The 12,298-nt window shown below is 44.3% G+C and overlaps 1 protein-coding gene across 1 annotated transcript in view; it reads left to right on the top strand.

Moving 5' to 3' along the window:
- Positions 1–12,298, top strand: part of PDGFRL (platelet derived growth factor receptor like) — a 72,825-nt gene that overhangs the window by 19,504 nt on the left and 41,023 nt on the right. Inside the window, exon 2 of the mRNA XM_025886147.2 lies at positions 5,743–6,040. Coding sequence (XP_025741932.1) covers positions 5,743–6,040 — 298 coding nt within the window. The remainder of the gene's footprint in view (positions 1–5,742; positions 6,041–12,298) is intronic.

The following is a 12,298-nucleotide window of genomic DNA, read 5'->3' as shown; positions in this document are numbered from 1 at the left end:
GTGCGCTCCCGCGCCGCTCCTCTGCCGCACTCAGGCACCCCCGGTCTTTCTGTGACCCCGAGGGTCCTGAGACCACACTGTCCCGTGAGGGTTCCACCCCCCACTTAGCCACTGCAGCAACGTCCCTCAGCGGAGCCGACTTCTAGAAGTTCCAATTTTGTGCTCCGCGGCTCTAGCACTTGCCAGAAGCGGCCGACGGAAGCCCCCTCCCCCGCCGTCTATCCTCCGGAATATTGCCTCGGATTCCCTTCTCCGCACGTCCTACCTTCCAGAAAATGGTCGCTTTTATGTTCAGACAGTTGTTGCTATTCTTCTCTTCGATCTCCTGTTGAGTTCGTAGGTGTTCAGAATGGTTTGATCCCTATTCAGCTGAATTGCTGAGACCAGATGGAAATCCAGGTCTCCTACTCCTCTGCCATCTTGCTCCTGATTGGTTCTTTTTAATATTTTCTTTCTCTTTATTGAAGTTCCCACTGTATTCATTCTTTTCCTGAGTCCAGTGAGCATCTTTAGGACCATGACTTTGACCTCTTTATCAGATAGATTGCTTATATCTCCATTTTGTTTAGTTCTAAGATTTTGTCTTGTTCTTTTGTTTGGAATATATTCCTCCATCTCCTTATTCTCTGACTTTCTGTGTTTGTTTCTATGTTTTAGGTAGATTAGCTACATCTTCCAGTCTTGAAGAACGTGGTGCCATGTAAAGGGTGTCCTTCTTGGTCACCAGAATCAGACATTCCAGGCTCACCTCGTGTGGGCTGCATGTGCCTTCCTGCTGTGGCTGGAACACAGCTGCTGTGGGCATACTTTTGGGTGAGGCTGGTCACGTGGGAGTCCCTTTGGGGGTGCACTGGTCCTGGCAGAGGCCACCGACCTGGTGCAGTTGGGCAGGAGCTGTCAAAGTAGCATATTTGTCCTGGAGTAGAAGTACTTATTCTTAGAAATTGCTATTTTAAGAAAATGATACTTTAAGAAATGGTAGGAGGGTATTTTGGAGTGGGGTTCTCAAAGCAAGTAGGGAAAGGAAAGCCTCTCATCTTTACATTTTCATCTCCCAAGTGTCATTCCTTTCCCACCTTCTCAGCATCGTTCTTGGGGAAGTGTATGTATTCTTCTGGGGTGTTTCATGAGGAACCAAAAAAATTCGAGTAGAGCATGTTCATCAGTTTATATAACTCGCTGGGGAAGCCCTGAGCTACTCAGCAAATTTACAGTGTGGTTATTTTCATGCGACCCTCACGTCAGACCTTTACCCTTAACTGTCCATGGGGGAAAAAGGCAAACAGCTACAGATCTTTATATTAATGACTGTATTCATATCTAGTCCTCCTCTGAGCCGCTGTCAGTGATTCTGCTAGTGAATTTGTTTTTTTCTTTTTTAACTCCTCCAACATAATTCTATTCTATAGAATTAGAGAGGTTAATAGGTCACCTTTATTAAAGGTTTGATTGCAATCCTCAGTTAGTGCTGAAGGATTAGTCCTTTGTCCTGCTTACTTCTTGTTTTATAACATTTATTCATTTATTTTGGAGACAGGCTTTTGTGTCTCTTCACTTAGGGATTCTAATGTATGCCTTGGAAAAGCAAAACCAGCCCTTCCAGGAAGGTTGTACTCTTCTCCCGGGAATCGTGTTCTGTTTGATTTGGAACTTCTTGTCAAAGCCTGGGGCATATCACACAAAGAAACCACTTAGACAAGGGTGCTATGCATGAGGTTTGTGCAAAAGAAGAGGAAGAAGAAGAAGGAGAGGAAGGGGGAGGAGGAGGAGGAAACAAGGAAAGAAGGAAAGAAACTGTTACAACATGTCTTTAAGTGAATCCAAAGACAATAGCATGAACCAGAGAAGACTCTAGACCTGGCCTCCGAGGGTCTGTTTCTTTGCCAGCTTCTTAGTGACCTGGGGTGAACTACTTGGCATCTGGGATCTCAATTATTTCACCTGTAAATTAGGAAGAAGAATAACTGCTTTGCTTCCGTTACAAATTTATCATGGACATCACCATGAGACGTTGTCACAAGACAACCACAAAATAGCAAGTAGCACTTAGCACTTATTTACTATGGGTCAGACACTATTCTCAGTTTGTTAAACATATTAACTCATTTAATCCCCACAACAATTGATGAGTTAGTCATTATTAACATATAATTCTCAATTTACAGATGAACAAGCTGAGAGAGAGGGTAGATAACTTCCCAGTGTCACACAGCTAGTAAGTGACAGCTAGGACCTGAAGTCAATAATGACATTTAATGATTTGTGAATTTTACCACCTATTTCTCTGTAAAATATACTACTATGCTATCGTCTCAAGAATGCAATGGTAATGGGCTTTCACTTTTATTTATCTATAATTTTTTAGACTGTAGGAAAATAATTTACATAGGTAGAAAAGTCATATTCTTTAAGAAGTTTAGACATGGAATTTGGGAATCACTCAATCCCAGGTCCATCTGGATGCCTTATGGGGTCAATAGGCTGGCTGTCCTTTTTATCAAACCATGGACCAATTCCATCAGTCAGGCAGCTGGACCAACTATACAGTTAGATCAGTTGATATGTCTATTTGGTGAACAAGTCAGATTACTTTGCAGGGATAATACCACATTTGGATGCATAATATCCATAATTAGGTAATCTAATATTCCTGAGTAACAGAGTCCCACAGTATCTGAGAGCTTAGAAGTCAAGTGAGTTGTACTGGTTGTCTAAATTCCATAGGATTGGGGCGCCTGGGTGGCTCAGTTGGTTAAGCGACTGCCTTCGGCTCAGGTCATGATCCTGGAGTCCGGGGATCGAGTCCCACGTCGGCTCCCTGCTCAGCGGGGAGTCTGCTTCTCCCTCTGACCCTCTTCCCTCTCGTGCTTTCTATCTCTCATTCTCTCTCTCTCAAATAAATAAATAAAATCTTTAAAAAAAATAAATTCCATAGGATTTGCAGAAAGTTGTGGTCATTTCTGATAGCTTGGATTCCTGTTACATGATAAAGAAAACACATCAAATTAGACTTCAACCCGGAAGTCCATGAATCCAATAGGCACAGTGTGATCAAAATACCTGTGGGGCACAGATGATGGACATCTAATGGTACACTTTAATTTTCTACCTTAAGTAAAGTACTGTGATTTTTACTCTATTGCAAAACTGAAATTTATGTTCACAATTGATGTCGTTGGATTAGCGTGCTCATGTTGATCCGACATGTTCCCAGTGGTTACAGTGCTTCTCCTTCTAGAAGGCTGAGGAAATATGTGCATGTGTGCCACTGCCCGGCCCTCCTCTGTCATTAGAACTTTGGGGGTAAATCAGCCAAAGGTGCTAGATCGGGGAAGACATGGCAAACAGCAGGTTCAGTAGCAGGCACTGGGGACTCGCCTTGGAGACTGGTGCTCAAGAACACAACTCTGCTCCCTGGAAGGACTGAAGAAGTTCAGCAGGGCCCATGACCCAGAGAAGCTAGAGTAGAGGAAGGATGGGAAATAACCAGAGACTCAGGCCTATGGAAAGAAGGAGGGATCTCAACTGGCCCTGAAGTCATGGAAAAGCACAGGGCTTAGGCAGGAAGACATACAAGCCCAAAGAAGGCAGCGTGTTGAGGAGTTGATGTTGATTGATCCTGGGTTCAGAGTGGGATTGTTTCCAGAGTCTGGGCTCAGCTGAACTAAAAGTGGAATCTAAATGGCTCCTGTTTCAAAGGGCAAAGGGCAACGGGCAACATGCAAAGGAAGCCAAGTTTATCGACGCAGTTGAGTCCAGATCAGCTGAATCTTTAGTAGGTAAGAGTATGGCTTCATGCAATGCTCACAAACTGTGCCCACGCCTGTAACTAGCCCGGATCAAGAGAGAATGTTCCTGGAAACTGCCCTCATGTCCCCTCCTGGGCTCTCACCCCTTCAAGGAAAATTACTACCTGACTTCCAGCCTCAGGGATTCAAACATGAGTTTCTGAAAATTGAGTTTCTGATATTTATAAATCAGGAAATCTGCATTTCTGCCATCCTTTGAGGTATCAGATCCAGCAAGTGTGGGCATGTACTCTCTTAAATAGGGGTCTCCTGAAGCAGGAGGAACTGTCCCTTAGGGAGGGCATGGCCTCCCCGGGCCCACTTGGCTTACCTTGTTTGGTCACCTGCCTGGCCCACTGGTGTAAGAGCTTGCAACTCTTACTTTTTTTCTATTTCTTGATCCCAATTTCAATGTCTTTGTACTTTTGACCACCCCAAGTCTTAAGTACACCAGGGTATTATTAGATAAATAAATACACCAAAAAGGAAAAGATTTTCTCCTGATTTATCACTTTTCCTGCAATTCCCTCAGTTGGCCAAGATTTATGTGGCTGTCTATTCAAAATATATACAGGATATTTATCTATGTATAGTGAAATAAGCACTTGGAATAAGAGTCAGAAGACTTGAATTCTACTCTTATATTCTGCCACTAACCAGCTGTGTGCAACTTAACTTTTCAGGGTCTCCTTAATTTTTTAAACCTGTAACATGAGAATTTTACCTAAATGACTCTCAGGACCCTGTAAGTTGGGACATTTGGTAATTTTGTGGGTATATAGTGAGGTTGCCCTTGAGTTCATGCAGGCAGAAGGGCATGGTTTTCTTCTCGTCCTTGCTGGGTGGACACAAGTCCAAGGCTGTGCAGGCATGTGGGACATTTGAGGTTTCTGGAACCCAGAGGCATAGCAAGGGAAGGGAAGCAAGAGCCCTCCTCCCTGGATGCAGGCAATAAGGTGTGAACTGTCTCTAGAGAAAGGAAAAACAGAAACAAAGTGGATTCAAAGTAGGTCAGCTTTTTATTATCACCCTTTGCCAGCAATTATCAACAATGTTGGTGATCAAATAATCTTCACCCCAAAGTATTTTGTTGGCTAAGTTCTAAACCATTGCTACAGTTTCTGTGGAGCTTCTAATAACTTAGGTGGAAGTTTTAAATGAGCACAGGTTTGGGGCCCCTGGGTGGCTCAGTTGGTTAAGCAGCCAACTGGATTCTGGCTCAGGTCATGATCAGGGTCGTGGGATAAGCCCCCTGTCCGGTTCCTTGCTCAGCGGGGAGTCTGCTTGAGATTCTCTCACTCCCTCTGCTCCTCCCCCGGCTCATGCACGTGCTCTCTCTCTAAAATAAATCTCTAAAAAGTAAAAAAATAAATGAGCACAGGTTTAGGACTTCCTCCTTCCTAAGCTTTGTATTATATATGGACGTTGTCCACCCAGGTACACACCGACTCCACTGTGCACTCATTTGGGAGAAAGTTTGTAGTGGTTTGGACTCTTCTGAGTGTGCTTATGGTGCAGTTTGTGTCTGCATTCCCTGGAGATGACATATTCCTGCATTTAAACAGTAAATTCAGAATGATCAATGAGAGCCCCGAGACCGCAAGGATGGGAAACAGCCTTGAGCGCCTTTGAAGGGCTTTGCCCTTCTCTGTGACCCCTTAGAGATTGTGAGACAGGGTGAACTACAAGGAATAGTCTTGTTGTTTGGTAAGTGCGAGTTTTAGTTCCTATGTGCAATATTTTGCTGAACTGAATAAAATCTTTGAAACTGAAATATCTTCCCTCTCGGGGACTCACTGTTTTACAACTAAGGAATGAACCGAGAAAATAATGATTATTCCTGAAAATAATTTTCATGTAGGAGAAGAGTTTCAAAAATTTGCCTGTTTTAGGTGTGGAATCCTCTGGTTCGTTACTACTTGAGTGCATTGTTCTCTCCTCACGTTTGTAATAGTTACTGGCCAACAGCCTCCCAAGAACAAGCGTCCAAAGGAGCCGGGAGAAAATAGAATCAAGCCTACCAACAAAAAGGTGAAACCCAAAATTCCTAAAATGAAGGACAGGGATGCAGCTGATGTCACACCAAAGACGCAGTCTATAATGGTACATATGATGGATAAAGGCCGCTTCCAGAAACCTGCTGCGACCCTGAGTCTGACGGCAGGGCAAACTCTAGAGCTTCGATGTAAAGGGAACAAGATTGAATGGAGTTATCCTGCCGATCTTGACACCTTTAAGGACTCTCGCCTCAGGTGAGCATTTATTTATTTATTTTTACTTGCGTTGGCCAAGGGTTTAGTGTTAAATATTGCATTGTTTCTGCCATCCACCGTTTCACCCTAATAGCTTATAAAAAAATGAAAGCTCAATGAGCAAAAGCCATAGATTTTATTTTTGTCCAGTTTTTTTTTAATTGTTGCAAATACTATCCACATGGGTTAAAACGGTGAAACTTTATAGGAAGCCAAAAGACAAATAATTGAAACCATGATGCATAGATATTGAAGAATTCATACCGTAAAAATAATGAGCCCAATCACTGCTTTCTGTTATTTTTTTTTTAATGTAATCATAATGAAAACCGAAACGACCTAACAGGAGATGCCTATAAGCACGTTGAGGAGAAGCCAACTTAAACTGATTTTGAACTTTTCAACTGCTTCTGGTTTGTGTTTACTTTCCTGAGTATGTGAGGTTCATGTTCAGAGCCTCAGTTGGTGAGAGGGCCACGTTGGAATGAGTACCTTCCGGAGCCTGTGTTTCTTGCGCAGGAAAAGTGGTTAAGGTGATGCTTAGGAAAAGTGTTAAAAAGCAAGAACACGGAGCATGCTTCAGTGGGTCCTGGGAGGACCCCGGGGCCTTAGGGACTGGGGGTCCAGTGTGTTTTTGCAGGGGGGTCCCCCGAAATCACTGGGCCTCCATTTTCTCAAGCACAGAATGAGGGGGATCCAACTACATGATTTCTAAGATTCTTTCCAGCTTTTTCGTCATATGATTCAGGGAAAGGAATCCATGCAGGATATTGTCTGGAATGACTTGAATGGAGAAAGAATGAGCATCTCAGGCATCAAAAATTCTGTATGTTCCTGACAGGTTCATTTTCCACACAAACTCCACCCCCGCACAGCTTCCCTTCCCTCCAGGACACCAGCATGTACTCAGTGGCTGGGACACTCAACTGGGGAGCATCCTTGCCTCCCCCAACCCTAACTCCCCTCATGCCCCCACATCCTCTTAATCCGTGAACTTGTCCAACCGCAATGTGGCCACTCACCTCCGATCGTGAAATGCAGTAACCACACCCAGATGTCCTCCTGGGCTCCTCACTGACACTGGGCTGAGGTTCTTAAAAATGTGGATCTGAACATGCCTTTCCCCTACTTAATGGGTAGGGCTCCACTGGGGATAAAGTCCAACATTTTCACCTGGCTGATGAGATCCTCCTTGAACTCAGAATCTCTCTAGTGTCACCTCTAATCTCTGGATTAGTATCTCTGCTTTCACTAGCCTGGGCTCCTGTAAGATCATCAAATGTGCCCTGCTCCCTCCAAGACCCCTCTTTACCTGGCTAACTTCAGCCTGCGTGTGACTCTCTCAGGGAAGGCTGGGTCCCACCTCCTGGGGTTTGCTTTCCCATATCCCGGGGTGCATCCTCTTTCGATCACTCTTTATGCTTATGTCTCCTTTTTTTTAATCTGTGTTTTTCATGGGGCTTAACTGAGTCCTTGGCATGTAGCTTTAGCTATTGGATGACTAGACAATTTTCTTCCCCTTCTTACACACATACACCTTACAGAGAACAAGGAAATTGAAATACATATAAGTAATATCTCTCCATCTCTCTACCTCTTGTATTAAGACTCCCACTTTATTCTGAAGATGCTCTTCTGGCTTTGGGAGATGTAATAGTGTAGAGTTTTCCTTAAGGAATATTGGGTTGGATGAAGAGTGGTGTGTGTGTTTGTATGTATGTATGTATTAAAGTATGTGTGTGCATCCCCTGCTTGGGACAGATCTGGAAAGATTTACTACCATTTACTACCTTTTAAATGATTTAATTTCTAAAGTGAGATTTACACACTTTTTAAAAAAAACCAGAATTGAGCTATTTTAAATCATTCTGAACAGTTAATTTTTGACTTATAATATTTTAAAGCTAGATGATTTGGCCCTTGAAGATACAGTATTTTCTAGAAGTATTTTCAAAGTTGTATTAGCCACAATATGTTTGAAAATATCTTAAGGACTCAAAGTAAAGTGAACATGAATCTGAATTGAAGAGAAATATTTAAGAGCTAAAAAACCCAATTTTGACTTTGTAACATTAAATTGTATTCCAAGCAGAGTCAGGGCTTTATAAGAAAGTAAAGACAGATGTGGGTCCCCAAGGACTTTACCAAAAAATGTGAAAAATGTGAAAAACATCTAGTCATAACTCTATTTCAAACAACAACAAAATCACGATTTATTTGACACCAGAGATTCAACAAATTGACTCTTGACATCTTTCCCAGAATGTGGTACCTTTGGATAGAGAAGTATTCATCTTGTATTTTCTTTTCCTGTGGAATGAGTTCTTACTAGTGTTCTGACAGCTTTGGGTTTGGAAGTTCCCCAGGTGTGCTTCCAACAAAGCCTGGTCATTTTAAGCAATTTTGGTAGCTTTCTGGAACAAAGTTCACAATGCTAGCACATTTGTCCATCAAGCTTCTGACCAGAAGAGGGAGTGGGTTATGGAACAGAAAGGTCAGGCAGAAGCATAGTTAGATTTGAATCCGGCCTTTACCACTAGCCAGCAAAGTGATCTTTGATCAGTAATTTGCCTAGAACCCACTTTCCTCATCTGGAATATGGAGATTATATTATCTAATGTAAGTGCTGCCTGGCCCATGGCAAATGTTCAATAAATTGCAACTAATCATTACTAAGCAGTGTATATTTCTCAAGCATGATCATCAAGTGATCTTTTGGGGCAGTTAATTCTGATCGAGACTCAAATCAGAGAATGTCGTAATGTAGAAGATCCAGAAAATATGGTACACCTCTTTCCTTTTTCGTTTAATTGATCAGTTCTTCGTAATCTGGGGCCTATGCCCATCTTCCCCCATGAAAATGTAAGCCACTGTGGGCGATAACCATGTTTGTTTGGTTCGTCATCAGATTCCTAGCACCTTGAAGAGTGTCCGACACACACCAAAACTCAGGAAACAGTTTTTGGTTTCCCCAGGGGTTTAGTGATCATTTCAGAAGCCAGTTCCTGGGCGTGCATTTGTTCACTCAACATTCAAAGATAAATACACTTAGTGCAGACATGTGCACTGTGACGATGGGGGGAGAGTGATAACAAAATGTAAATATGTTTTATATCTAGGGTGCTGTGCCACCTTGGATCCATCCGCACTGTCTCAGATTGTCAGCTGCACCCCACCCCACCCCCACCCCAGCCCCAGGAACTTCTCCCTGCACCCCACCCCCACCCCCACCCCCACCCCAGCCCCAGGAACTTCTCCCTGCACCCCACCCCCACCCCGACCCCCACCCCAGCCCCAGGAACTTCTCCCTGTCTATCCATCTTGTTCTCTTCTATGCTCATTAGACTCCAGGGTCTGTTGTTTCTACCAGCCTCTTGAATCCATCCTAAGTAAGTTATGTTGTCCTCTGTCTTTCCTTTATTCCTTCTTGGAAATTTCCAACCCCAGATGAACCTGTTCACCTACTTCTTCCTGCCCACACTTGGTCACTGAACACTGGCGGAGAGAAGCATGCAGCTGGCTGGATGGGTGCCATTAGACAGTGGTCACTTCACTTGTGTCTGGCAATGCTATATAGATTTCTCTAGAGAGCTCACTTTTTCCCTCTTCCTAAACCTCTGATCTTTTCCATCTCTCTCCTTTGAGCTAAAGAAATTCTCACCTAATTTATTGAGAAATTGGAGCCCTTGGATTGCCTTGACTTCATCTTATCACATCCCTTCCTTCCCTACTCTGACAGTTATAGTGGAGGAAGGGTTCCTCCTCCTGACTAAGGTCAAACGCTGCCTGTGTCCTGGATCTCACTCTTGCATGCTTTCTTGGGAGCCTTGAGATACCAGTTATTGCCTCCCTGTTTGGCATCTTCAACCTCCCCTTCTCAACGGGATCCCTTCCATAAGCCTCCTCCATATTAAGAAATCCCACCTTAGCCCCTGTGTGTCCTCCAGCCACCTTCCTCTCTCACCTTCAGAACCAGGCCCCTTGGAAGAGTCTCTCTCTACCCTCATTGTCTCCACTGCCCTCTCCTATAGGAGAGGCACCTCCACCTAGACCACCTGACTCCTGCATGCATTTAATCACCAAGGTCAAGGTCAGTAAATCCAGAGTTTTCTTTTCAATCCCCACGTGGCTTGCCCCACCGGGTCCATTCAACAGAAGGGAACGCTCTGCTCTTGGCTTCCACAGCATCATTTTCTGCCAGTTTTCCTCCTGCTTCATGGGCCCCTCCTCGAAGTTTGCTTCACCAGCTCTGCATCGTCCGCTCCCCCAGACATTAAATGTTGGGTTCTGTGTCTTCTCTTCTCATTAGATGCTACCAAATGCCCTCCACTGATCATATGGCAGACCTAAATGTTTCTTTTGAGCTCCAGATCTGACTCTCCAGCAGCCTGCTCAACTGCCTGAGCCTTTCTCTGAACTGAACTATCTGAAACTGAGCTTATAAGTCTTCTCCACACCTGATCACCCTCCTGTGCCCTTCAATTCAGCGAATGGCCACTAATTCTACCCAGTTGCCCTTAACCAAAAGCCTGGAATCATCTTGGATGTTTCTCTTTCACTTTCACATCCAGTCAACTACTACTGGATGCCCAAATGTTGCTATTCAGTGATTTCTTGCATCTTCCTTCTTCTTTCCACGATGGTGGCAGCAATAACCCTTGTCTCTTACATGGACTACAGCGTAATCTTGTAACTAGCTTTTCTGCATCCAGTCTTGAATCTGACCTCATCTTCTACACAGTAGTCAAATCTTTCACAAAAGCACATCTGGTCCTGTCACTTTTCTGCTTCAAGCCCTTTGACAGAGCAATTCTGTTGCTCTTAGAATTAAGTTGCAACTCCTGATATGGCCCACAAGGCCATGCATAATGTGGCCTCTGCCTTTCCCTCCTGTTTCATTTTACTTCACTCTCTTGTTCATACCCCAGGCTCTGGGGACTCTTTCTGATGCCCAGATGGGCCAGTCTCCTTGCCTGGGCCCTTGCCCATTTGGGTCTTCTTGCCTGTAAGGCACACGCTGGAAAAGCTGCTCACCAATCTTCAGCCCCGCCCTCCGCTAGGCCCAGTTACACACCCTCACTGAAGCCCTCATCACCAATGGTGCAATTGCTGTTTCATGTTTGTGTCCCTCACTCGGCTGTCAGCTTGGCGGAAGTGGCATCTGCTTCTTCACCAGTACACTCAGGCCCTCCATCGGTATCTCAGTGCAAGTATGGTGCTGGGCGCTGAGCATAGAGCGGGTCGAAAATCAGGCCTCAGGGGTCATGAGACCTGTTAACTCTGGAACAAGTTCATGGAACTTGAGAGGTCAAAGGGACCTTAGTAGTTGTTATGCTTAAGTGCCTCTTTTTAACAAATGAGGAAACTGAGAATCGTGGGAGGTAGGTGGCTGGTCCTGAGTGACAAGGGGTGAGCAGCAGCGTGAGCCTTAAACCCCGGGCCTCCTGGTTCCCGACATGGAGCTGCTGTTCTGCTCAAGTGCCCTGAGCTGTGTCTTATGGGACACATTTAGACCAAAGACCACTCTTGGCCTCATAGAGGTAGTAGCTTCAGGGAAGATAGATTTGTTATTGGGGCACCTGGGTGGCTCAGTTGGTTAAGTGACTGCCTTCGGCTCAGGTCATGATCCTGGAGTCCCAGGATCGAGTCCCGCATCGGGCTCCCTGCTCAGCAGGGAGTCTGCTTCTCCCTCTGACCCTCTTCCCTCTTGTGCTCTCTGTCTCTCATTCTCTCATTCTCAAATAAATAAATAAAATCTTTGAAAAGACAAAGATTTGTTATTGATGACGACGACAACTACTACTACTACTTCTCCCTCCCTCTCTCTCTCTCTCTCTTTTTTTTTTTTTTTTTTTAGTTTTTTGGGTACTTATAAATCTGATTTCTAAAATTAAGGCTCAAAACAGAAATAAAACTAATAAAACTTATATGCTTTTCCAAAGGGGGCACTGATTTCTTGCTAGGATAGCTTTGAGTTGAAAGTGATCGAAATTTCACATCAATTTCTGTTAACCTTTTGGACATCAGAATGTGAAAACATTACATTGGGCTACTTGGAAGGAAGAGCTCTGTCAGAAGGCCATAAAGGATCCCTCATCCTCAAAGGCGGATGTTGACCACCCCCAGGGATGACCTGAGATGAGGTGTGCTTGTGGGCCTCTTCCAGGCCTCCTGTTCTGTGATGCTCGCTCCCTTCACATCGGCGAACCCATGTCATTAGAAGGTCCACTAGATGGCAGGTTTCAGCTGCGTTACACT

The sequence above is a fragment of the Callorhinus ursinus genome, unplaced genomic scaffold (genome assembly GCF_003265705.2).
Source record: "Callorhinus ursinus isolate GAN/ISIS: 27379988/994484 unplaced genomic scaffold, GSC_fseal_2.0 scaffold17, whole genome shotgun sequence".
NCBI lineage: Eukaryota > Metazoa > Chordata > Mammalia > Carnivora > Otariidae > Callorhinus > Callorhinus ursinus.
The sequence above is the reverse complement of the archived record's forward strand: the minus strand, read 5'-3'. Positions and strand labels throughout refer to the sequence as shown.